The 24,332-nt window shown below is 50.4% G+C and overlaps 3 protein-coding genes across 3 annotated transcripts; 2 read left to right on the top strand and 1 right to left on the bottom strand.

The window, feature by feature from the left end:
* The first annotated feature begins 1,336 nt into the window (after positions 1-1,336).
* On the top strand, positions 1,337-19,916 carry LOC116738505. The gene is made up of 3 exons (XM_032596881.1): positions 1,337-1,784; positions 19,338-19,447; positions 19,529-19,916. The coding sequence occupies exons 2-3, from the start codon at positions 19,352-19,354 to the stop codon at positions 19,760-19,762; spliced, it is 330 nt and encodes a 109-aa protein (XP_032452772.1). The 5' UTR covers positions 1,337-1,784; positions 19,338-19,351; the 3' UTR covers positions 19,763-19,916.
* Positions 6,941-16,505, top strand: LOC116416183. The gene has a single exon (XM_031923695.2). It carries the CDS (start codon positions 11,332-11,334, stop codon positions 13,480-13,482), a length of 2,151 nt encoding a protein of 716 aa, XP_031779555.1. The 5' UTR covers positions 6,941-11,331; the 3' UTR covers positions 13,483-16,505.
* On the bottom strand, positions 19,853-21,786 carry LOC100121532 (autophagy 5-like). The gene is made up of 4 exons (XM_016982869.3): positions 21,495-21,786; positions 21,202-21,413; positions 20,809-21,131; positions 19,853-20,733 (listed from the first exon to the last, which is right to left on the bottom strand). The coding sequence occupies exons 1-4, from the start codon at positions 21,648-21,650 to the stop codon at positions 20,621-20,623; spliced, it is 804 nt and encodes a 267-aa protein (XP_016838358.1). The 5' UTR covers positions 21,651-21,786; the 3' UTR covers positions 19,853-20,620.
* Between the last annotated feature and the right edge of the window lie 2,546 nt (positions 21,787-24,332).

The following is a 24,332-nucleotide window of genomic DNA, read 5'->3' as shown; positions in this document are numbered from 1 at the left end:
ATCGCTATATTGAACGTCTCAATTTCCAAACTTGAAGACTGCATACGATTATAAGCACGGCCGTACTATAGTACTAAAACTGCTGTATAATCCCGATATTATTTTTTCTGTCTCGCTTCAAAGTCAGTCACGCTTATTTTCGTCTTACTCGACGAGATGTGCCGTCTTATCTCAAAGCGCCTTTTTAAGAAGATCCGCGTTTTTATGAAAAAAAAAACTTTTATAGAGAATTTATTTGATTGGCGATCAAATCGCAGATAAAAAAGCGAACGTTTAGCAGTTGTGAACAGTTTTATAGGATGATCACGTTATTGTTCACAGGCGAGTTTATCTGTTTACGCGAAATATAACAGTATATGTAGGCTTTCTTCTATATTTTCATTTCTCCATCAGAATTGATACGAGCCATTAGCAGAGCTGAGCCGCGTTATTTTCGATTTTCGTAATCCCGAGGAAAATCCAATCACGCAATCGATTTTTCAGGATGCAAAACAAAACTAAATTGAGCCGCCGCCTAATGAGTCTTAATTCCCGAGGCCCAAGAGATAAGCGCGTCAAATCGCGCGTGATCGATCTTTTTCATTTAATAAACCGCGAAAAAAGCCTCGGGAACAGCTTGTAATTTACCCGTTTGCTTATTCGCCTCATGTTTTCCATATAACTCCCGAGATCGCGCTCTCGAACGCATATTATACGTCGTGTACGCATAAAAAACTTTTCTGAAACTTGTCCCCCTCGCGCTCGCTCGCGAGAGCTACTCTCGAACTTTACTTTCATTTCATTCTGCGCGCGGATAAATATCGCGCTCGCGCGCGGTCCGATTAGTCATCGGTCGTATAAAAATTTTTCGCCAAACGACCGAAAACTTTCGAGCGTACGTACGCCGCGAAGAAAAATAAAAACTCGGCCTCGGCCGTAAAAGCGGCAGCGGCAGTGGCAGCAAAAAAAAAAAAAAGAAGCCGCGGGCCAATTTTCGCAGAGAGTTATAAAGCCCGGCGTGCGCAAACAGTGCGCTCGGGAGCCGCTGCTGTCGCCACGCAGACTGCGTCGTTAAAATTCGACGGCGCGGCGCGCGGCAATTTCCCAATATACATTCATTCCAGCGTAGCGTTCGAGGCAGACCCGTCGTCGCCACTCACACACTCGCGCACAATGTATGTGTGTACCTATGTGTGTGTATCCAGCGCCAATAGAATCGTCTCGGTCGGTAAAAGGGCTGTAGCGAGAGAGAGAGAGAGAGAGAGAGAGAGAGAGAGAGAATCGCGTGAGCGCGATCGCGGTGCGTGAGCGAGCGTGACGTCAGCAGCGGCTAGCAATCGATCGCGGGAGACTTGCTGGCGTGTCCTCTGCGCATTATACGTCGTCGCGTTGGTTGTTCTTCGACGCTGCGAGCCAAGAACAAGAAGAAGAAGCAGCGACGGCAGCAGCAGCTTCGACGAGGGGAAAGAAGGCAGCGGAGAGCTCGGCACGTCGTGAGAAAGAGGAAAAAGAGCAGCACGGCGCATCCTGAATCCCCGAAGGCGCACGAGGGAGAGAGAGAAAAAGAGCGTTCTCCGAGAATCGGAGGGAATCGACGCGCCGCGCGCTCGCGCACACATGCACGTACTATACGTACAGCACACACACGAGAGCGTCGTCGTTCTCTGCGGGAGGAGAAGGAGAGAGAAAATATGAGGCAGAAGCAGCGGCGGCGCTGCGTCTCGTCCGATTATACGGGGGAGACCCAACTGCAGCAGCGGAGCTCCGGCGGCCATGTGCCTTCGTCGCAGCGATAAGATAAAAAGGTACCCGCTCGCTTACACTGGCACGCAGCATGCGCACAGCATCAGTGTCCGTGTATGAGTAAAAATGCACGTGTGTGTTGAGCCGCAGCCGCGCCGCGCAGCTCTCGTCACTCTTATTATTATGCTGTCCGAGGCTCGTTCACTGCCTCCACCTCCTCCTCGTCTCACTCGGGCACACACTAGCACACACGTACACGCGCGCGCGCGCACGAGAGCACTGGCATCACATATGTATGCATGCAGCGCTGCACATGTGCACCGCCTGCACAAAAACAAGCGTATCGCATGCGCTCGCGCGCACCAGCGTCGACGGCGATCGTGTGTGTGCACACCGTATTATTGCGAGCGTTTACGTTACAATTAAAGCGTATGCTGTGCTGTGCAACAATTTTACGAGGAGCAAAAAGCTCGAGAAAGAGCCGATAAAAACGAGCGTTAACGCGCGCGCGCGCGCATACGTGGGGGGAAAACTTGTCGCAGGAGTCTTTTTCTCCTCTCCTATAACCTATCCACGCTCCCTTTTTTTCTTAGGCTGGATTTTAGTGCATTGAAATTGTTGCTTTACAAGCCACGCCACGGCTCGCGCGATCATTACTTTTAAATCATTTGCGTGAGCTGAATTAATCAGCTGTGCTGCTGCTGCAGCGACGTGCATGTCTGCTTGCGGCGGCGGCGGTGGAGCTATGCCAAGCGCGGGCCGCTGCCGCGAGCGGTGGAGGAAAATTCCGAAAAATGTTTTCGTCGCTAAGCCGCGTGAATTATTGCTGAACGTGTAAAAATTCTGCGTTCTGACTCTGTATTATACGCGCAGCAGTGTGTGCACAGAAAGAGAGAGAGAGAGAGATAGAGAGAGCTCGTGCTTAGAATTTCACGGTAAATTGAGCAAGATATACCGGGCGATATTCGATTATCTTGTTGTTATACGCGAGAATAATATTTGAGAGAGCGATTATTAGAGAGGCTCGTGTGCAGAAAAAAAGCCGGCAGATTAATCGATCGTGTGTGCCTGTGCGCGCGTGTGTGTATCTGTGCGGCTAAAGCGATAGAGTCCGAGACCGAAAAAGCGATTGGGTGTGTGCGTGTATAACGAATTGTTGTTGTATCCCGGCACATATTTAAACATTTGAATAACGCATAATTGCATAATGCGCCGCTCTTGCAAAATGGCCGAGAGGAAAACGTTAGAAAGCTTCCCTCGCGGACACACGCGCTATTGTTATTGCTATTCGAATAAATACTTGCGATAATATGCAAATCGCTCGCGCGCGGCGTCGTATAAAAATATGAATCACTGTAAGCTCGTCGATGCGGTAAGTGCATTCTTCGAATGTTTTTCGCGCGGCGTTGAGTGCTCGCTTCGAATTCTAGTTTTGAAATATTTGCTACTGTACAGCAGCAGCGCTGATGAAAAATTTACATTTTTCGCTCTACATTCAGAGATGCACTCGACAACAGCAGTTCGTGTTTTTCTCCATATACACAATCGATGATAGTTTAAACACACTCTGCGCGCGCGAGATAATGCCGCGGTAATGGTAACCCGTTCGCGTTGGGCGTGTATTGCCAGTGGAATATTTAGCTGTTTTTTGTTATACTCGCTTCTCGAGAAGCGTCGTCTTTCGGAGAAATTTAGAAATAAATTTCGGAGCGCGTTGTTTGTTTGCGAGAGAAAAAAAGTGTTAGCTCGACGTCGCGTGTCCCCGATTGAACTTCTTCAGAAGTAATCGAGAGATGGAATATTGATCGATTGCCATTGACGTCTGAGCGTTGATCTCGTGAGGGAAAACGAAGTTGCGAATAAAAATGAGCAATCTAGCCTATGAAGACAATCGCGCATCCAATATAACGCTGAATTATCATCTCACTCTCGGCAAAAACTCTCCGATCGTCGTATTTTTAAATCTATTGTTCGGCGTAGATAACTTTTCTCTCTCGCCCGCGCGCGGCTTTATAAATCAGAGCCGTCATCGTTTCCGAGAATTTTATTTCGAATCTTGAACTTTGTTCTCTAAATCCCTCTGCCTCTTTCGGAGCGCACACAATATCGCGCGCAAGAATTTACGACACTTTTTCGCGGGACACGAGCCGCCGAAAAAAGGCATCGCGTTTTCTCTCTCTCTCTCTCTTTCTCTCTCACTCGAGCTCCTCAGGACAACGAGAAATTCCTCGAGATCGAAGGCTCGCGCGCGCGTGCAGTTCAATAAACGAAAGTATCCATCGGCGGTAAAGGGGGAGAAAAAAATAAGCGACTCCGAGCGAGCCCATCAAAGCTCTCAAAAATCCAATTACCAGGCCATTTAAAAAAGTGCAGCTCTCTTAACCACCGGACATAAAATTTCCACCGCAGAGAGTTCGTCAGTCTCTCTCGCGGACCGTTCCATCCTCGGCTCGGCTGCAAGGCTCAAATCATAAAAGCCAACATTCCCAAGCGGAGTGTATTATAGTCGACACGCAATCGATTAAAATTTTCCCCAAACGAGCTGCAATACGCCGCACACACTGTGGAGTACTCCCTGTCAAAGAGCCGGCGCTCGGAAATCGAAAGTGCGCAACAGCGCCGTCGGCTCGCACGCCGCGTGTACGTGTGCGCATAATACGCGTGTGTGTATAGAAGCCGCGGTGGCGGTGGCGACTCTGTTTTCCTAGCTCATAAGCATGCGTGCGTTCCGCGCAATAATAATAATGATTGTGCGCCGCGCGACAAGGGGGGCAAAAAATCGCCGCAGCTGCGGAGTACACGCCGGAATCTCTCGATACGTGCACAATGAGAGAGGCTGGCCGCGGTGCGTCGTGTGTCTTAAAAGCGAGTAGCGCGAGTATGTGCTGTGGCTAGAGAGAGAGAGAGAGAGAGAGAGAGAGAGAGAGAGAACGAGCAAAAAAGGAAGGAGTGTATACGCTAACAGGAAAGACAGAGCGAGAGAGAGAGAGAGAGAGAAAGCATTGAATGTTCCCGGCAGACAGAGAGTCAGCAGCAGCAGCAGAGCAGAGCTCGATGTACAGCACGATTTGGGCGCCGAGAAGTCTGGCGCGTTCGCTCGACTCAGCTCCGTTGCGCGCTTGGCGGCGGGGCCATCCAGGCCGTGCTTGCTGCGCTGCGCTGCTGCTGCCTCGTCGTCTCTGGTTACGAAGTTACGAGAGCATGTGGGGCGCCAAGCTAGTGTGTGAGCGCGCCTGCCTTGGCAATAAGGGGGGGAAGGCGGCCGTGCAACGCACTCACACATCCGCGCGAGCCCCCGCAGCAGGCCACATTCCATCGGGACGCGAGTTTTCAAACATGGCTACTCTCCGCAGCTCTCGGTCTCTCTCCCCCTCCAAGCGCTGCCGGGCTGCATGTGTGTGTGTAGGCGAATGTAGGTCCTCGACACCGGCGGCAGCGGCGACGGCGGCGAACCGATCCCTGCTGTGCTTACATAAAGCACCAGCGAGCGAGCGCGCGCGTGTGTGTGCGCGCTGCCTTTTTCGCTCCCCCCTCGAGTGCACGAGCGAACGAGTCGAGGGCCGAGCGAGCTGGCGACACCCTGTCTGGCAAGACCGGCTCTCGAGAGCACGGCAGGCTGCTGAGCTCAGCTCGCGAGCGGACAAAGGAGGGGCACCGACGATGTGCTGTCTCTCTCTCTCGCTCTCTGTGTAACGCCGGCCGAGAGACACATCGAGAGAGCGGCGTTGCCAAGTCTAGCCGGCCTCGCCAATACGGATGTATATACGTATACACACCGAGCGCCGGTTCTGTGTGTGCATTATGAATCGCTGCTGCTGCGGCGGCGACAGCGGCGAGCCGATCTCTCTCTCCTTCTCTCTCTCTCTCTCTCTCTCTCTCTCTCTCTCTCTCTCTCTCTCTCTCTCTCTCTCTCTCTCGCTCTCTCGGAGTCGACTGCAGCGCACACACACACACGTACGCGAGCGCGCGAGGTTGGCCGCGCGCTCGGGCTCCCAAGGACAAATCCGACGCTGCCAGCCATCGTGGCGCGCCGACTGCGCTTTGCGCTGCCCGGCTCTGCTCGCGTACTCACTATACGCTTGCGGGCTTCGGAGCAGCGAGAGCGACGAGGATAGAAACGAGAACTCGAACTCGCAGCAGCCTCACACGTACGCGTGCACGCACACTTGTCCGCGGCCGACGCCTCGCTGTCTCGCTCGCTCTTTCTTCTCTCTCTCTCTCTCTCTCTCTCTCTCTCTCTCTCTCTCTCTCTCTCTCTCTCTCTCTCTCTCTCTCTCGGCATCGGCAGCGCGGCTCATGCGTGCGCTACTGCTCTCCCGGCGTATACACAGGTATACACGCTCCGATGCACCTGGCCCCGGCGGAGTCGCCATCTCGTCTCGTCCGACCGCCGAGAGACAAAGACGGAGCATTGAGCATTCGCTCCTCCTCTGCTTCGGCGATGCACCGCGCTGAATATCATCGGCCATCTATCACGCGGACGCGTTGCTTCCAAGGAAAAACTTTTATCTCTCGCGCGTGTTTGCGGCGGCGGCGTCGCGTACGTGGCGCTTATAAAAGCCGGGCCGAGGAAAAGATCTGGGAATAAAAGAGCGAGAGAGAGAAGAGGAGATTCAGGCCGGATAATGCCGGAATTCCTAAGCGCTGACTCAAAGAGAGCCAGCGCCGGCTCGAATTATATACCCACATCCGCGGGCGCTACGCGAGCTCGGATTTTTCGATCTCCTCTCGCGCCGAATCGAAATCCCTGATGATTATTGGCACGTGTGCGCCTCTGCGAGTGTACAGCTTGAGCTTGAGCGCGCGCGGGCACAGAGAGAGAGAGAGAGAGAGAGAGAGAGAGAGAGAGAGAGAGATGCGGCTCGGTGGAAATTTACGAGCTTCCTATCGCGCCGCTTTGCGTCATTGCTCCGACTTTCCGACGGACAGAGCGAGAGAGAGGGAGAGAACACCGCGCGTATATACATCGGTACGTGGGCATATCGCGGAGGAGAGGAGCGCGAAGAGCCGCGCGAGGAAGAAAGAGATAGAAGAGAAACTTGGCAACGCAGCGCGCCAGCAGCAGGCGGTGCCGGCGCAGCTCTCTGCTCTCTCGGCGGCCGCCACCGCAGCTAAACATATTAAACTGTCGGCTCACGCCACACAAAAACAACATGATCTCATTCCGCTTAAGAGCGTTATATACGCGCGCGGCGGCGGCGGCGGCGTCGCTCTGTGTGTTAGTGTGTACGCATGCATAGCTCGCCGGAGAGCGATTATCCGCACATAGGACTTCGGAGCCGAGCGGTGCGCACGCGGCGCTCCGATTTTATTGCACGCGCCAGCGAGCAAAAGTCGCGCGAAAACATACACTCGGCTCGCAGCGGCCCGATGCGCGAGTATATAACATACGAGAGAAAGAGAGAGATGATGATGATCGAGGGAAGCAGCGGCGGCAGGAAATCACTTTCGTTGGAATTCCGAGAAGCGAGCTTCGTTAGGTGCCGGATAGGCTGGCCCGAGCGGTGCTTGCTTAGCTCTCTTTCGCTACGCTTCTTCTTCTCTCTCTCTCTCTCTCTCTCTCTCTCTCTCTCTCTCTCTCTCTCTCTCTTTCTCTGTCCGCCGCCGCCGAGTCTACCGAACTCACACGGATTTTACGGACGGGAATTTCTAGAGTGAGAGGAGAGTCATTTTTTACGGAGCGGCCGAGTGGTTTATGAAGAATGCCGCGCGCGCTCGCGCTCTCGACCTCTTCTTCTTCCTCTTCTTTTTATTTCTCTCCCGCGCGAGGGGCGACTCTTTTGGCAGTATAGATCTCCGCGCGCCGCCGGAGAGCGGGAGAGGAGAAATTTTGCGGACTGTTAACATTCTTGAGGCATTCGACAGCGAGAATCGCAGCCGCCGATCGATGTGCCGGCTTTGCATATAAGCCAGATATTCGGGATTAGGAGATATATTTAGAAGCTCTACGGCTGGACGAAAGGATTCCTCCTTCTCTCACACTCTATCCTCGTACCCTCTTGCCAAGACGCGTTTCTCGGCCGTCCAGAATGTTCTAAACAAAATCGGCCGCCGTCGCAGAGCTGCGCGAGCCCGTGCCGTTATAATATGCCAGCCAGCTCCGTACGGAATTATTGTGCGAAAAAGGGGGAGGGGAAGGTGTCACTCGGCAGAACCTTTTATGACACTTTACGACGGTAACCCGACATTTGACGCAGGTCGAAATCATAACGATCTCCTATCCCAGAGACGAACGAACCTACCAGTGCTCGGAGAAACGCACCGCCGCGCTGCTGCGAGAGATGTGGGCCCTTGAAATGCAAGCATATGCTCTCTCGAGAGTGTGAAATTCCTTGAAGAAAACCTTCAACGCCAGCGAGCAAACACCCGACGCAATCTGTCGCGCGCATGCAGCCACCCCATTAACTAATGGCGTCAGCCGTCGTGTTTTCGATGATTTCAGAATTTCTCAAACACTGCGCGCATTTAAATGCCAACTTTTGAATCGCGCGCCAGCGCTCGCGGCGTGTGCGGTTACGTTTCAAAACGTGTGACTCTCGCGAGTAACACGATACGCTGGCGCTCAATGAAAATCTGGTTTTCACCGAGACCTTGAAAAATCTCTCGCGCGCACACGGCAGCGGATTTTCAGGTGGCTTCTTCGCTTTTTTTGTTGTCCCGCAGTCGTGACATATTATGTAAACACTCGTCGAGCTATCTCTCCGGCAATTTTGATAAGTGGCTATTATATTTTCGATGATTCGCTTCTTTTTTCTCTTTCTCGCCCCCCCCCCCTCTCTCTCACGCGCTAAGAGAGCGATACGATAAACGTGATTTTTTAGTAGGCAGCGTATTATGTAAACATCGTAAATCAGCGGCGAATTTCCACAGATATGTGTTCTCTCTGCTAGTTGGACGGATTTCTCTCTCTCTCTCTCTCTCTCTCTCTCTCTCTCTCTCTCTCTCTCTCCGCGTTCGATCGAGAGGCGTCACGTAGCTCGAGGTGAGAGAATACTCGCGTTACGTCAATGAACGGCTCTCGGATTAATTTTATTTTCCGCTGTCTTCACCAAAACACCGGCGCGTCTGTTTGCTTTGCTACACAATACACAATCGACGACAACAACAACAACAAGACGGCGAGGGGGATTAGTTTCCGACCGAAGATCATTTCGGAAAACTAATCTAATACCGATCTTTTCGAGTGCGCCGATAGCGCAGCGCATTATCACCAGCAGCGTCAGCCCCCGATTTCGCAAGAGCGAATCTCCGCCATCTATAATTAGCGGCATTACCCACGTAAACGCAACGGCTTTTATTATTCGGCGTAATTATAGCCCCGCTTTGCTAAACGCGGAGGAGCGGAGAGCTTTACTGCCGTCTCCGCACATCCACTCACGCGCGTGCACAACACATCCGCGAATAAATCACGAGAGCCAACGGTCCGCGAGCAATAAAATCCCAATAATCCGTCAAATCACTCGCCAACACACCCATCGGGAGAGTGAGAGACAGAGAGAGAAAAATCCAACCACACACATTTCCCCAGCACGCATACCGATGTGTGTATAGGAGGAAAAGCCAAGTATCGCGACATAAAGCAGTCGTTTTAATTGATACACTCCCGCCTGTATCGTGTGCGTATGTGTATGTACGTACGTACACGAACGCGCATACTCATTCCCCGCGCGAGCATGTGTGCGCGACGGCATCAGTCAGCGCCTGCCGTAATAATCTCGCGCGCGCATGTTTTGACTAAATTGATAGATAACAGCTGACCTCTTTATGGGACTAGGCACGAATCGCCGCGGCGACTCTATGTATGTGTTCGCTGGCATACCAGCAACGCGCGCGCGCGTGATATACCTACACACTTGTTTACCGACTTTTCAGAGAGGAGCATCGGCAATCTTCGTATACGCTTTCAGAGAGAAAAATCGTCGCCGTGGTCGTCATTATCATCGCGAGAGGGGGGGGAGGTGGACGACACGGTAAAGTGGTAGTGAGAAAGAGCTTACACGTACAGGCGCATGAGCGAGCGCAACTCGGTATATGCGCCGCAGGAACGCGGAGGGAGAGGCAGGCGCGTAAAAATCCGCTTGGCTCCGAGCTGGCTGGCTTGGTCGACTGCGGTGCGGCGGCGGCAACCGATCGAGCAGACAACATGGCGCCGGGACTGACTCGCAGCTCTCCGCAGCACTCTCTCTCCCACTCCTCTCTCTCTCTCTCTCTCGCTCTCTTCGGCTCGGGCGCGCGATCGCGGAGGCGCGTCGGGGTCCGCCGTCCTCTGCGCGTGTGTGTGTGCTTGTTGCACATGCATCGCCGACGAAGGCTGCGCATTTGTGTATGCGTGTGCGCAACGTATGCATCGTCATTAACGGAAGTGAGGCCACAAAATGGCGTCCTTTTAGCGTCGACGTCGAGGACGATCGACGGACTCGGTTCGAGGTGTGAAAGGCGGAGAAGGAGGGCGCCTACGCCCGGCTCTGTGTGCATGTATTCCGTGTACGTATATCTGAGAGCGAGCGAGACGGAAAAGTACCTATGGAGGCCGAAAGCCAGCAGAAGGCAGTGGCGCAAAGAAAGAAGAACGACTGGTGGCAGTGGCACGCCGCTCTTTCTCTCTCTCTCTCTCTCTCTCTCTCTCTCTCTCTCTCTCTCTCTCTCTCTCTCGCTCGCTCGCACACGCGAGAGAGAACTCGGCTCGCGGCGCAGTGGTGTACGTGCGTGCGCTAGCGCCTCGTCAGTCCGTCTCTCTCGGCCGTTCCTGGAAGGGTAAACGGTCCGAGGGGCGCGCAGAGAGCGGTGCGGCGAGGAGAGCGGCGGGAGAGGGGGGTGGAGCGGTGCCCGGCTGCTCGTCAGAAAAGGAGAGAGAGAGAGAGAGAGAGAGCGCGAGCGCGCGTGGTGGGGGCAGCCCGGCGCGCAGAGCGACGGAGACGGAGCGAGCGCCTCCGCCTGTGAGTCTAGCGAGGCAGGCAGCGCAGGCATTGCCAGAGCCAGTCAGTCGAGACTGCTGTGTGCGTCCGGTGTGTGCGCTACGTGAGAGAGTGCTGCAGCAGTGCAGCCGCTCACCCAGCCAGTCAGAGAACCAACAGCAGCAGCTCGTATTTTCGTGTGCCTGTCCGATACCCCAGCGATGTTACGTCGTCGTCGTCGACTAGCCTCCTCTCATCATCGCCAGTGCCTTGTTCATCTTCGTCTTGTTGCGTGAGAGCAGATAGAGGCGCCACTCCGAAGCAGAGAGACGGACGAATCACGGACACATTGCGCGCGTGTATATCCGATCGTCGCCGACAGTGTGAGTGCTCCCGTATACGTATTCAGCATTGTGCAACTACACTCGGAACAGCGGCGCGGCTCTTCTCCTCCGAGAAAGAGAGCAGCGAGAGTGCCACCAGTGCGGACGTTGTTTTATTGCATTGCACGCACGCTAGCGCCGAGAGGGGCAAGCGCGCGTATATTTCCATTGAACGTATATCTGTGAACGAACGAAGCGGCAGCAGCAGCGGCAGCAGCAGCGGCAGCAGCAGCGGCAGCGCGAAACAGAGACAGAGAGAAAGCGCGCGCCCGCGTGCCGCCACCAGTGCCGCGCCACACATACTCACGTCTCACGCGCCCGCACGCACCGCTATGGCCCATGGCGTGAGCGAAGTGCTCGGCGAGGGGAGCACCGTCGTGAAAATGCTCGCCGCCAGCAAGCAGCAACAGCAACAGCAGCCACCGACGAGCATGCAGCAGTCGGGCGGCAATCTGAGGAAGAGCGTGGGTGTGATGGGCAGCCGGCGGATCTTCGCGCCGGCGTTCAAGCTCAAAGTGCTCGACTCGTACCGCAAAGACATCGACTGCCGGGGCAACCAGCGAGCCACCGCACGTAAGTACGGCATCCACCGGCGACAGATCCAAAAGTGGCTCCAGTGCGAGGAGAACCTGCGCAGCTGCTGCAGCGCCGACGGCAGCAGCAGCAGCAGCAGCAGCAGCAGCAGCAGCGGCTCGTCCTCGAACGTCGCCACTCCCGCGAGCTCGCCCCAGAAGGAGCTGCTCCTCGACTCGTGCGTGGCCGTGCCACCAGCAGCAGCAACAGTACCGCAGCAGCATCATCATAATGGCGCTCCAGCATCGCCGGCCTTGAACCTCAGTCTCGCCAGACTGCACGGCGACGAGCTCGCCGCCGCGGCCGCAGCGCAGCAGCACCAGCCTCCCCCTCCACCGCCGCCTCCTTCCTCGAGCGCGCAAGCGCTCGCTGCGCAGCACCAACCCACAGCCTCGGCGGCGGCAGCGAATTACCGATTTCACGGCGCTGCAGCTACTGCAGCCGCCGCGCGGCCGACCGGATATCCGGACTTGAAAGACAAAGTCCTCCCGATCCAGCAGCACTACCAGCCGCCGGCCGATTACTCCGTGCTCGAACTCTATCCGCCGAGCCTCTACCAGCAGCAGCAGCAGCAGCACCACCACCACCACCACCGCTACTTCCAGCCCCCGACGATCAGCTACCCCGTCGAGTCTCCCAAGCTCGAGGAGGAGAGCTACCCGCGCAGCTCGCTGCTCGCGCCGGCGGACATCAAGACCGAGCGCGCGAGCCCCGACTCTCAGCGCGAGTCCCTCACACCCGCCGTCGAACCCGAGAAGCAGCAGCTCAAGAGGGAGCGACTGGACGACGAGGAGCACGACTTTCAGCGCAGCGCCAGCAGCAGCGTCAGCCCGCCCCTGCCTAGTCACCACCAGCACCTGGACTACCAGCAGCAGCAGCACCACCTGGAGGCCCTGCCGCCCAGCCCCCAGCACAGCGACAGGTCCACCGGCTGCTCCTCGTCCGACAGCGAGATGGACCAGCAGTCCGGAGGCCCCAACGCCGCCGACCTCGCTCGCCGACGGTCCTTCAGTCTGCGCTTCAAGCTCGACGTACTCGACGCCTTCCACCGGGACGCGGGCGTCGCCGGCAACCAGCGCGCCACCGCCCGCAAGTTCGGCATCAACCGGCGCCAGGTGCAGAAATGGCTCGGCCAGGAGAGCGAGCTCCGCGGCGTCATCGAGCTCTGCGGCAGCAACAACCGCCAGCGGCTGGGACCGCTCCAGGAGACCCCCCAGACGCCCTACGGCCCGGAGTCACCGGTTGACCTCAGGACCAGCGAGCTCGGCCAGGTCTCGCCACACCAGTACCAGGAGTACGCCGTCGACTCATCGCTGACGCCGCCCTACAGCGCCCCGGGCTGCTCGCTCTCCTGCTGCCAGGAGCCCACCCCCGTCGGACAGACCTACTACTGCTACTCGCCTGAGAGCACGCCGCCGGCGCTCAAGCGGTCGCCATGCACCGAGGCCTGCTGCTATCCCGCGCCCAAGAGGCTCTGCACCGAGGAGAAGCAGCAGCCCAAGGAAGAAGAACAGCCCATCCAGGAGACGCCGCTCTGTCTGGTAAAGCCGAAGAGGCCCGCCGACGAGCCGGTGTCCAGCACCGTGTCCACGCTCCCTGCACCAGCGGCGCAGACCAGCAAGAAGAACGCCATCCTGTTCAAACCGTACCTGGACAACCCCGTGAGCAAGCCCAGCGCAGAGGAAACCTCGGCCGCCGCCACCAACAATAACAACAACAACAGCCAGGAAGCGACCAACTTCAACGAGAGGCCCACGGCGCAAGCAGACCTGGCGCTCGAGCTTAGCTTCAAGCCGCCGGTAAGTTTCCGACCACCAGCACCGCAGCAGCAGCAGCAGGTTCAGTACCCGGAGTACCCGCAACGAAGTGCCTTCTTCAGGTATCCGACCATCGGCGTTCACTACTCGTAGTAGTCGGATGTATACAGCTTCTAACTACTTGCCTTGTTGTGTATAATAGATCGTATATTGGCGGACTTGCGGATTTTATCTCTTGTTTGTATAGGCCCCGCGCGCGCAGACGGGGGGAGAATAACACGGGGAGAGAAAGAGAGATCTTATCTCGGAGGGACGCACCAAGAAACAGAGCCGGACAAATGGGATCTAGTCGGTATTATTGAGGAATATCTCTTCTGACCCTCTCCGCGGCTGTTTTCACTCTGGGGATCATCCTCCTCCGATGATCTGCATCTATTACGGCTGTTTGCGTTTGAAACGAATATGCTCTCGAATTATCATCGTTGATTGAATCGCAATCAACGCTGGATCGGTTAATCGAATTATACACTCGCGGGCGGGGTCAGAAGACATGCGTACACAAGTAGCGGAGATTGACAGGGCGATCGACTAGTCGTGAGCGTACGTTATTATAAATATACTCTTTTCGAATAATAATGATAATCGGGCCGCTGGAAAAGTCGAGAATTCGGCGGCGGCGGCGACACGAGGTCGCGCGAAGGTCGCGTCGTCCTGTGCAGCGCGCGTACGCCGACGACGATAATTACGCGTTTATTACGCGAGATCCGCTGGGGGAGGGCCGCCGTACAGACAAATAGGAGCGGCGGCGACGGCCAATCGACGCGACACGCACACACTCAACACGTGTATATATCGGAGCGTGGGTGCTTGTCCGTCGCTGCGAGAGGTGTTTCGCTTCCATTGACGAGCGGATCGACGGTATATTCTTCTCTCTTCTTCTATACTATCGTTATCATTTTCTTTTCTCTTTTGCATAATTCGTTTGTAATTTGTACATATGTAAATAGAGTTCTCGACCGCTTAGCAGCAAAGATATTTTTGTACCTCATCGATCGGTTGGAGAATCGCGCGGATAAGACGCTCAAAACGATGTGCTTTTTCAAAAGACAGAAGAAACACTTGCGACGATGATTCCAAACTAGATCGATACGTTATATTGTATACGAGTCCTCGTGTGCCTTTTCTTCCGACGGAAGAGCGCGTCAGCGTATCGGTGCTTTATTGAGAGACGCGAGTGTGCAGATAATATAGATGTATATTACGCGCGCAGGAGATCTCGATCGATCATTTATCGAAAAACAATTAAGAGTCGTGTGATGACGATGTGTAACTCATGTGCCTTATAATAACGCGTCCGAGCGTGCGATTTGTGAGAGAAGCGATTTTTCTCGTTCTGAACAGTATTTTCACGGGCTGCGCGTCGAGACTCGTTCGCGAATTTCTCAGCATAATAACGATCCGCAAGTATTTTCGAGAGTAAATTATATATTTTTTAACGATGGATTCGCGAACGACGCGTCTCGACTCGAAGCCCCGGTATTCTTTTCGTCTAAAAAGTGTTTGTAAGAGACATTTCCAAAAAAGATAAAGAAGAAAAAAAACAATCGAAGCAGTAAATCTACGACTAAACGACTTTCGTGATTCTCGAAAAACAGATGCAACAATAATTATATGAATATTAGGGTCGTGTGCCTTAGCCTGCCCGCGTGGCCTTCTCGCCGGGTCCAGGCCGTAATGTGTACAATAAAAAGTAAATTCAAAAACTTTGAAAGCTAATAATAGTAATACAGCAACGTCGTCTCTACGACGTGAACTAAGTGCATAAGTTTAATAGTCGTAAGCCATAATGAAATGACATAATGCCATAATGTTTTACATAATTATCGCATAGAGATATATTATATTATTATAATTATTATATTATACATTATAGTTAAAGGATTTAAAAAAAAAACGAAGCATAAGCATCGCCGAACGACTGAGGGTATGTAGGAGCGCAGGCGATCAGTTATATATTTTGCAGCATCGTTGCCCACAAGAGTCTATAACTGTATAATGTCGCGTGTATGCGTGTATCAATCGACGACTGCGAGTTTGTTTAAGAGAGAAAGAGAGCGACACCATAATCACACACAGACAAAAACAGAAGCAAGGAAAAGAGTATGCGAGACGGGACACCTGCGGTGGCTCGGCGTGAAAAACCGGCCGACCAACGCCCCTTTCCGTGCAATCATTCATACACACATTATATTACATATAGTATATATTTTACGCATCAGCCTTTGCGAGTTAAGCAGATCGTTTTTTCGGGTGTCTTGCGAATCACAAAACAATCGGTGTATACGAATCGAAGAAAAAGTTGTTATTATATTTATAAGCGAGCGTCGAGCGCCTGTGAAAAAAGCCACAACGTACTATTTGTATTCGGGAAAGATACGATATTTTTATTACAAAACACAAAACGCGCGAGCTTTTGCTCGGGTACGAGACACAGAGGAATCACAATCGTGCCTTACGACAACAATATAATATGATATACATAATGTCTTTGCTGTTGAATATTTCGGAAGGATCCTCCGATTAAACTAAAAATGTGATAAAACGAAATTTGTTTCTAAAAAAATTTGTATAATTCGACCACGAGTCTTCGTCGTGCCTGACAAAAAATGTAAGAGTATATATTATATATTTATATTTAATTAGCGCATATTATTATATTATGTATACGCATACACGAAATTTTCGCAACAAAATTTTCTTGTTACGATATGCGTCGAGAACATATCGAACATTGTGATTATATAGATCGACGAAAAAAGCGATTCAAGAGAAAAAGAGACAAGTGAAAGTGGCTGAGAACGTGTGCGTTGGCGTGAGAATGGTCAAACGTTAAAAAGTGCAAAAAGATTTTTTTAGTTTATATACGTATAGATACGTCTCTATCGACTGTGTAAAGGGGGGAAGAGAAAAACGGCGTTGTATACATCGGTTCAGAAAAAAGACGTCCTTTTTTCTACGCTCGAGAAACGAAACTATATTGTATTGATAATTATTGTATTTGTATATGTATATAAATTTCAATCATGCGCGCGTACATGCAGAAATATGTGCGAAAGAATAGAAACTTATATTGAATTTGAAAGAAATATAAGAGATTATTTTAAAACAAAACAAAATCATGTTCTCATTGCAAAAACAACACCTCCATCCTTTTTCTATCTCCTCAAGATCTCTCGGCAAAAGCCCACACCTCTTTATCTAAAATAATTCGAACGGGCTCTCTTATCTGATTTTCGAGCAACTACGTCTCTATATACCCTTCGCAAAACATTATAATTGCACCCTTGGATTCGGAATTCATTACGTGAATAAATTATTAAAGAGTTTCGTTCCAAGCTATTAATTGCACGTTGTAAGACAAGAATTCGTACATAGCAGCAGCACGCTTTTCACTTTTCCAATTTTTCAATCTCCACACAGCCACGAGTAGCAGTCTACGTAGTTGCGCGCATTTTTTACAGCGCGCTTAATTGCTTGCAATTTTCGCTCGTTGCTCAGAGAGGAGAGAGAGAAAGAGAGAGAAATCATTGCACAAACTCGTGCTTATCTCGCGAGTGCGTAAAAGTGTGTCTTGCGCGTATACGTAAGCGTTAAAAAAAGAGCATAGAATCAATGTTAAATCAAGAGCGTCTCCGCTGAGAATATTTCATTTCGGCGCGACGCTGAGTCTGTAACGATTTCCAAGAAGCCAAAGAGAGCACAGGAAGCTCAGCGAGAGAGATTGTATTATGCAGAAAACGTTAATTAAATACGCACTCTCCTCTATGTCGATTAAAATAATTGCGTCTACTTTCCAGAAACGAAATAGCGAGCGCGCGGTGTCAACGACAGATAATCGGTATCAGCAGCGGTGCGTATTTTCCGCAATCTCCCTAAAAGTTACGAAAAAAAAGATACGCTCAGTTTTCCTCGCACTACATACAATATTATACTGCAAAAGCATTTCAATTGGACTCGCAGCACCGCGCAGAGCAAAAGCTCTCTCATCTCCGCGACTTTCGCAACGCATCAATCTCCCCTCGAGCATCAGAGATACTGCACTCTCGCGCTCCGCCATCCAATTCTCTTACGTATACGCGCACACTCTCGACTCTCCGCGCATTGTTTCCGTTATCGCGAAAGGCTGCGCTGCTGCTCGCTCGCGTTTAAGTTTTCCGAGCACGCAACTCATTGTCAGCAGCAGCAGCAGTTGGTTGCGGACACATCCACAGAGTCGCGGCGCACACGACACAGTAAATGCTAATGCGGCTTTAATGCAACGCCTTGACTGTGTAATGTGTCGCTCGCTCGCTCGCTCTCGCGTCTAAGGAGCTCCGCCGACTCCGTAATCGACTGTCATGCGGCTGCGGCGGCGGCTATATACATTACTATCGGACGCGAGCATCCATCGCTGCACTCACACACACGCGCGCGAACTCGCCTCGAGAAATCACACGATATATTGCGACGCACGTAATGCAAACATGTCATTCGCGCCAAGTAAACACCGAAACGGCAGCGGTGGCGGCGGTCTGTCTTCTGTTGCCGCCGCCGATTCTTTTGTATTGCGAACGCACTGAATCAGAGCTCTGCGCACGCGGTGAGGCTATTATTTGTCGCGCGCGCGCGCCCGAGGACGTTTTTTTTCTCCTCGGTTCGCGCGGATTGCGGATTCCTCGATCGAGTGCACTAATGCGCCGCTTTACGCGCGGATGGATGGGTTTCTTTTTTGGGTGTGGAGGTAGCGTCGAGCGCATAATAATGAGAGAGAGAGAGCGAAGAATTTTTACTCGAAAGAGGAAATCGAGGCGCGTAAAAATGAGAACGCGATGCGATGAATGAGAGGAACGAATGACCGAATATTAAGTAACAAAAATGCGCGCAATGACCGTGCGGTATATGTCTTGGCTAGCAAGTGACTAATTGCACATGACTACGTGACAACGTATAGCTTTGACCGAAAGATAGACTGCCAGAATTGGATGATTAACTGCATCGCGATACGCGGCCGGTATAGCTCCGTCGGATTTCTCGAATATCGGCCGATATCAGTGCGTTGGACTCGATTTTGATTCTTCAACTTTTCGTTTGCGCGCTACAATAAGAAGAACCGAACCAGTAAACGCGCTGCCGTCGATTGTTTAAAAATACGCTTTCAACATAATACGCCGGCTTGCATAACCCTCTCGCCGGCGATTTATCGGTCACTTTAATGCGTGCCATTTTGTAAACACACACACGCACACAGACTCGCGGTCTCAGTCTCGCTCATCGGGCAATCGAGAAAGCTTTCGAAACCGAAGGTAGCGCGGCGCGGCTCACCCTTGAAACCAAAATCGTTGCGTGCGCGCGCGCAAAAAATCGGCTGTAACTCGGTTATGATCGAACCTCTCGATAAATCCTCTCACCGATCAATCAACTTTCTCGCTCGCGTTCGCGATACGTACACCGAGAAATTTCTCAAGACGCTAGATTCTTCGCGCCCTCGACTCCGCTTATCTCTGATGTACGTCGCCTCTGTACTTTTTCGCGTACTGCGAAAAGCGCGAAAACACCCAAGAATCGTGCGTGTATGTGTGTGTGTAGTGTGTACGACGAGATGTAGCAGCAGCAACAGCGCGACTCGCCTCGAGCAGAGGCCGCGCGACGGCCGACTCTCTCGAAAGAGAGAAGAGAGTATTTTTATCCGAGCGTCTCGCATTCTCTCTCTGTCCCTGCGCGCGAGCGCGAACACGCACATACGTACCTAGGCTGTATAGCCGTATATGTGTGTGTATGTGTGTAACACGCTTAGGAGATGCGCAACGTTAATCTTCCTCACGCCGATAGCCCACCGCCGACGAAAGCTCCTCCTCACCCCATGATTTAGTTACCCGCCGTATGCTTACGCGCACCGCACGACGACGACGACGACGACGACGACGCTTTCGAGGGAAAAGTTTTTTCTAACTGTTTGTACATGCTTGCAGAGCTTTTCGGATAGATGCCGGCTAATTATGTGTCGCCCGACGTTAAGAGCACGCTGACGCTCGACGAGATTCGGCAGAGGTACAGGGACACTTCGCTGGTTATCTTCAAAGTGAGAGAACATTTCTGAAACGACGAACAATTTAGTTATTACAGTTGACTTTCATATTACGATTCGAATTTTTGTGCCAAGGAACATCAGCTGTTTCGGGGACGAAGAACAGGAGAGAGCGAACGAGAGGCATCGACGTATCTGAGTTTCGGTATCAATCGGAGAACCATGGCGTACAGTAGCAACGGCAACGATCCGGTTCTCGTGCACAGGTCCATGAAGAGCGTCACGATTCACGAGGACGAGAACGCGAGGCTTTTGTCGCGCGTTTTCCGCGGCTATCGCAAATCGAGCGAAAGTTGTACAATAAGCTGACGAAAACGGTTTATCCTTAGAATCTAAGTACTTCTGTGTAATATATATATATGATTATTCTTGTGTACATAACGTAGCGTTGCAAAGACGTTTTTATAGCGAACAAATGTTTTTTATTACTATACAAATAAAACTTATAACAAAAACAAAAAAACAGACAATAATCACATTCGATGAACGTAAAAAATAAAAGAATACTTTTCTCAACATTTGCATTGGTAGCTTGGCGCTCGCAAGCTTTTACAATTTCTTTGACTATGCATAAATCTAAACTTATATACATGCACGGGTTCACTTTAAATTATAATTATAATTTCACAATATCGGATATTTTGTACAATACGCAGATTGTTTTCAGACCGTTCGATTGATATTTCGTACAAGCAGTCTGAAGAGGCTCCAGTGCTCTGGTCTTGTCCAACAATGTGGCTTACCATTTATTTGGAAAAAATACAAAATTTTCAAGACAGTAGTTGTGCCCAAATCTTTCAACTTCTTATAGATGAAACTTCATGTACAAGGAAAAGTTAACTCAGTGTTTCATTTTTATCAAGTCGATAACATGTTCCATCTCTACATTTGAATCTTTGTTATTATCAGAATTGGACACAACTGAAGTACATTGGATATGATTATTTAATCTTTATCTGAATATCAAAATACGATTAGACAAGAGCAGGGAACTGAAGCTTCTGAATCGTATAGATAAAACTCTAAGAACATTTAAGCATTGTACAATTACTTAAAGAAAACGTTATAATTGTAAAAAAATAAGGTAATCTTTTTTTATATATCCTGAGATTCTTTCTCAGTTCAGTTTTGAGAGCCACCAGGAGTATCTTGATTTATATGTAGGTGTTAGGACGTTACCAACGTCAGATGAAGGAAATTGTCTGGAAAACTGAGATGTTCTGAGAGCCACTGAAGAGGTGTATCGAGTGGAGGAAGGATCCCATGTGTGCGTACTATAGCTAACAAAAATTACATATTCATATTAGATCAGAAGAAAAGAAAATTGTTGAATGTAATGATCGAGTATTAAAAACCTTGCTCCGTGTCTGGAAACACCTCATTTAGCAAGTGTTTCAACGTTTTCCTCTGTCCATCTTCACTAATAGGCTTCACTAATTTTTGTATATATTTATCCTCGCTTGTATAGCATCTAAAAGGTATGTACTTAAAACCTTCTTCACTGCCAGTTTCCATTAATTTTCTATTCACAGCCCAGAATTGATCAAACTTATCATTTAGCAATCCTAACCACAATTGGTTGTGGTCTTTCTTCTGCATATTCGAAACGATTTGACCACGATGTTTCAGTACATCTGCTTCCTTGATGCAAGAAAGAAAATGCGATTCCACAACTTCCCTGAAAGAGATGATTCGATAAGTCGGATGTTCATTTTTGATTTATCAATATTTAGAATAGTCGAGCATACTTATTTTGGCAATGCATCAAGGTTTCCTCAGGGAATTTGTCAAAGTGCACAACGATATTCCAAGGTAGCTGGATGTCGTTGTGATAAAGATCCATGAGTACCCCAATGGGAAGATGCCACTTGAGGGGTGTGCCGTTAAACTCCAGCCACATCTCGGTTTCTTGTTTATCTTGTATGTCTTGCTGAACATGTCGCAGAAAGTGTTTTCGAACCTGTCAACGCATACAATAATATGATAATAATATGATTGCTTATCGCTGCAGGATATTAATCACGAGTCATGAATCACTTACTTTATCAGTGCAAAGTGGAAAATAGCTTAGCCTCGGCACCATCAAGTAAAAAGGATCAGGAGCTTGAAGTTCATAAACTTCTTCCGAGTCCAGTTGAAAACAGACGGGAACTTTGCCTTCCCATATTTCACGAAGCACTTCGCGATCGTTAGCCATTTCGCTACTTGAGCGATAAAGAAATCGGAAAAATACTCAAAGCACAAAAAGCGAGCAACTTAGTTTAATAAACATCTCGAAGGGTAGCACTGAGCTGATAAAAGCTGGTTATGTTTTTCTCGAATTGCGAGCTTGGAAAATGAGCCTCAGCGGCATCTGGTGGGAGCTACAGTGGGGACTTATCGACCGTGGATGCTCAGTGATGGTAAGTTGCGATTCGAGCGTCGGTAACATGTAGAGGTCTGCGTTACCGACCAGCAACCTCGGAATTTTGACGGTTACGCGTCGTCGGGAAGGTATCGATCGCTAGACATTTTGTCGATATTTGGTAAACTAGTATCCGTTAGGAATGTTCGGAGATGGGCGCTTACTTTGAAATGCCGCGGCCCGAGTTAAAATCGGGCGTATGTAGGAGGAAAAACGTCAAAATGTATATGTTAGAATAGACACAAAAGCGAAACTCACCGCGAAGCTGCAATGGCGCCCGGGGGGTGATTGGAAAGCCATCGCGATGATGCGATGACTTTTGGCCAGCTCAGCTCGGCGTTGCATCTTCGTGATTCCTAGAAGCGGCTACAGGAAAAGACGGGCACTTGAGCCCATCAGGCGCCGGCACGATGTATGCCAGCGTCTTCTATCAGGTCGCGATGCACTATATGAGCAAGGGAATTGCGAACAGGCCATTTTTGCTCTCACTTTAGCACTTTCTTTAACACATCACGCAAAGCACACTCTATCACTGCCTAAAACGCTTTCTTTGCACTAGAAAGGCCATTTTGCTACACTAAGAGCACAGCTCTATTCGCTCTTTCTTCGACAAACGCACAGGCTCTGCGCGATGCGAGCTCAACGAACATCGGCATCGCGAAAACCGCACTCACTTTGTATCACCTAACTAAAGCAACTTTTCACACTCTAAAAAGGCCATTTTGTTACACAATCAGCATAACTATTCATTCTCTCTTGAACAAACACACACCAGAGCTCGAATCCGAGCCCAACGATTACGGACATCGCGAAAACCGCATAACCTCCCCCGGGGGAAGAGTCGACTTTTCGATTACTTTTCGGGGCCGCGACTCGCGCACACAAATACAACTAAATACCTAATTACTCTCGCAATTCGCCTTGCTTAATTATCCATTATACTGCAGTGATGAAGCCGGAAGATTCGTCGATGATCTTTCAGCAGCGGTCCGAGCGTCAAGTGCAGCGGCGGGCGAGTGACGGACGCGCCCGCCGAATCTCGCGACGCCGCGAGCGGCCAACCGTCGTTTCCGCGAATTCCGGGAAAAGCGCCTCTCCCGCCAAGCAGATTTTTTCGGCGCTATTTCTTCTTTTCGAGGTAAGTAGGCAATTTTTGATGCTGATTTTTTCGGATTATGTGAGGGATGGTTAATTAAGATTTTATTTGGGCGGATTGGGATAAATGCGTGCGTGTAAAAAAGGAGGAAATTTTCACTTCCGGTTTGGACGTGTCGGTCGTTAGTCGTATAATGTCAGGTTGGTAATGCAGGGGGGGGGGGGGAATCGTGCAGTGACCATAGGAAATCTTGTGTAGGCAGGAGTTGAGCAGCGATGAAGATGAAGCAATGAGATTAGACGCGTAACGCGTTGTAAACGACAATAATACTTATTGGTGAAAATAAACGACTGTGAGGGGAGCCATTCTGCACGTTTTGCCGGGTAATCGTTGCACATACGAATAGGTGAATACCAACTGTATTATTTAACTCTGCTCTTTTTACATCGATAACTCGACTTGCGTTAAAGTTCTCGCATTGAAAAAAATGTCCCCCATTATTATTATAACCTACAAAATACTCAGCCCACTCAGCAGCGCGATAAACCCGCCGTATCACGCTGGTCGTCCGGGAAAAATTAATTGCATAAATTATGCGTTATAGTTCGTGTTTATCAACAATCGAGCGTATGCTTAACCGGATCGTTCTAGAATTGCGGTGTCATTCTCGTAAATATTGTTAATTGCATAACGCACACAACGATTTCGTTCGATTCCTCGAAAAAAGTCAATATTGTGTCATAACAATCCTCTGAAAAAAAAAACTCGCTCTGCTCATCATCGTCCCGACGTAAATTAACGTATCTCATTAATTCGCGTATTATGCGTCGGCATAACCTCCGCCAATCGCTGCACTGGTTACAATAGGAAAAGCTCTGCTAACAAAAGCTGCAGAGTTGCGAAAGCGATAAGGCCTTCGCGCGAAGAAAGTTTGCTGTTGCAGTTCGAGCCCCTTATATATACGAGTAAAATCGAGCGGTGACATTGAAGCGGCTCGAATATTTATAATCCGACGGTATAGACGCACAGCACACGCAGCTCTCGGAGGAAATAAGAAAACTGCACGACCACGCGCTGTTTTCAGATAAGCCGTGATAAGTTTAAAAATAATCTGTCGACAGCCTCACTACTATTGACCGTCGCCGTATCTGTGTGTGTGTGTGTGTGTGTGTGTGTGTGTACAGCGTGATATCGCCCCGTAGTGTATATTATAACGCGGAGAGATGTTGGCGCAGTGCATTTGCAAAGCGCGAAAGAAGCGTTTTATCGCCGGAGACCTTTGCTCTGAGAAAGTCCTCGGCTAAAAATTACCTATACGTATACATAACCCTTTCGCTTGGTGATAAGGAGTTTTGAATTGGCGTTATTTTTAATTTATT

The sequence above is a fragment of the Nasonia vitripennis genome, chromosome 2 (genome assembly GCF_009193385.2).
Source record: "Nasonia vitripennis strain AsymCx chromosome 2, Nvit_psr_1.1, whole genome shotgun sequence".
NCBI lineage: Eukaryota > Metazoa > Arthropoda > Insecta > Hymenoptera > Pteromalidae > Nasonia > Nasonia vitripennis.
This window is presented reverse-complemented; position numbering and strand designations above follow the sequence as displayed.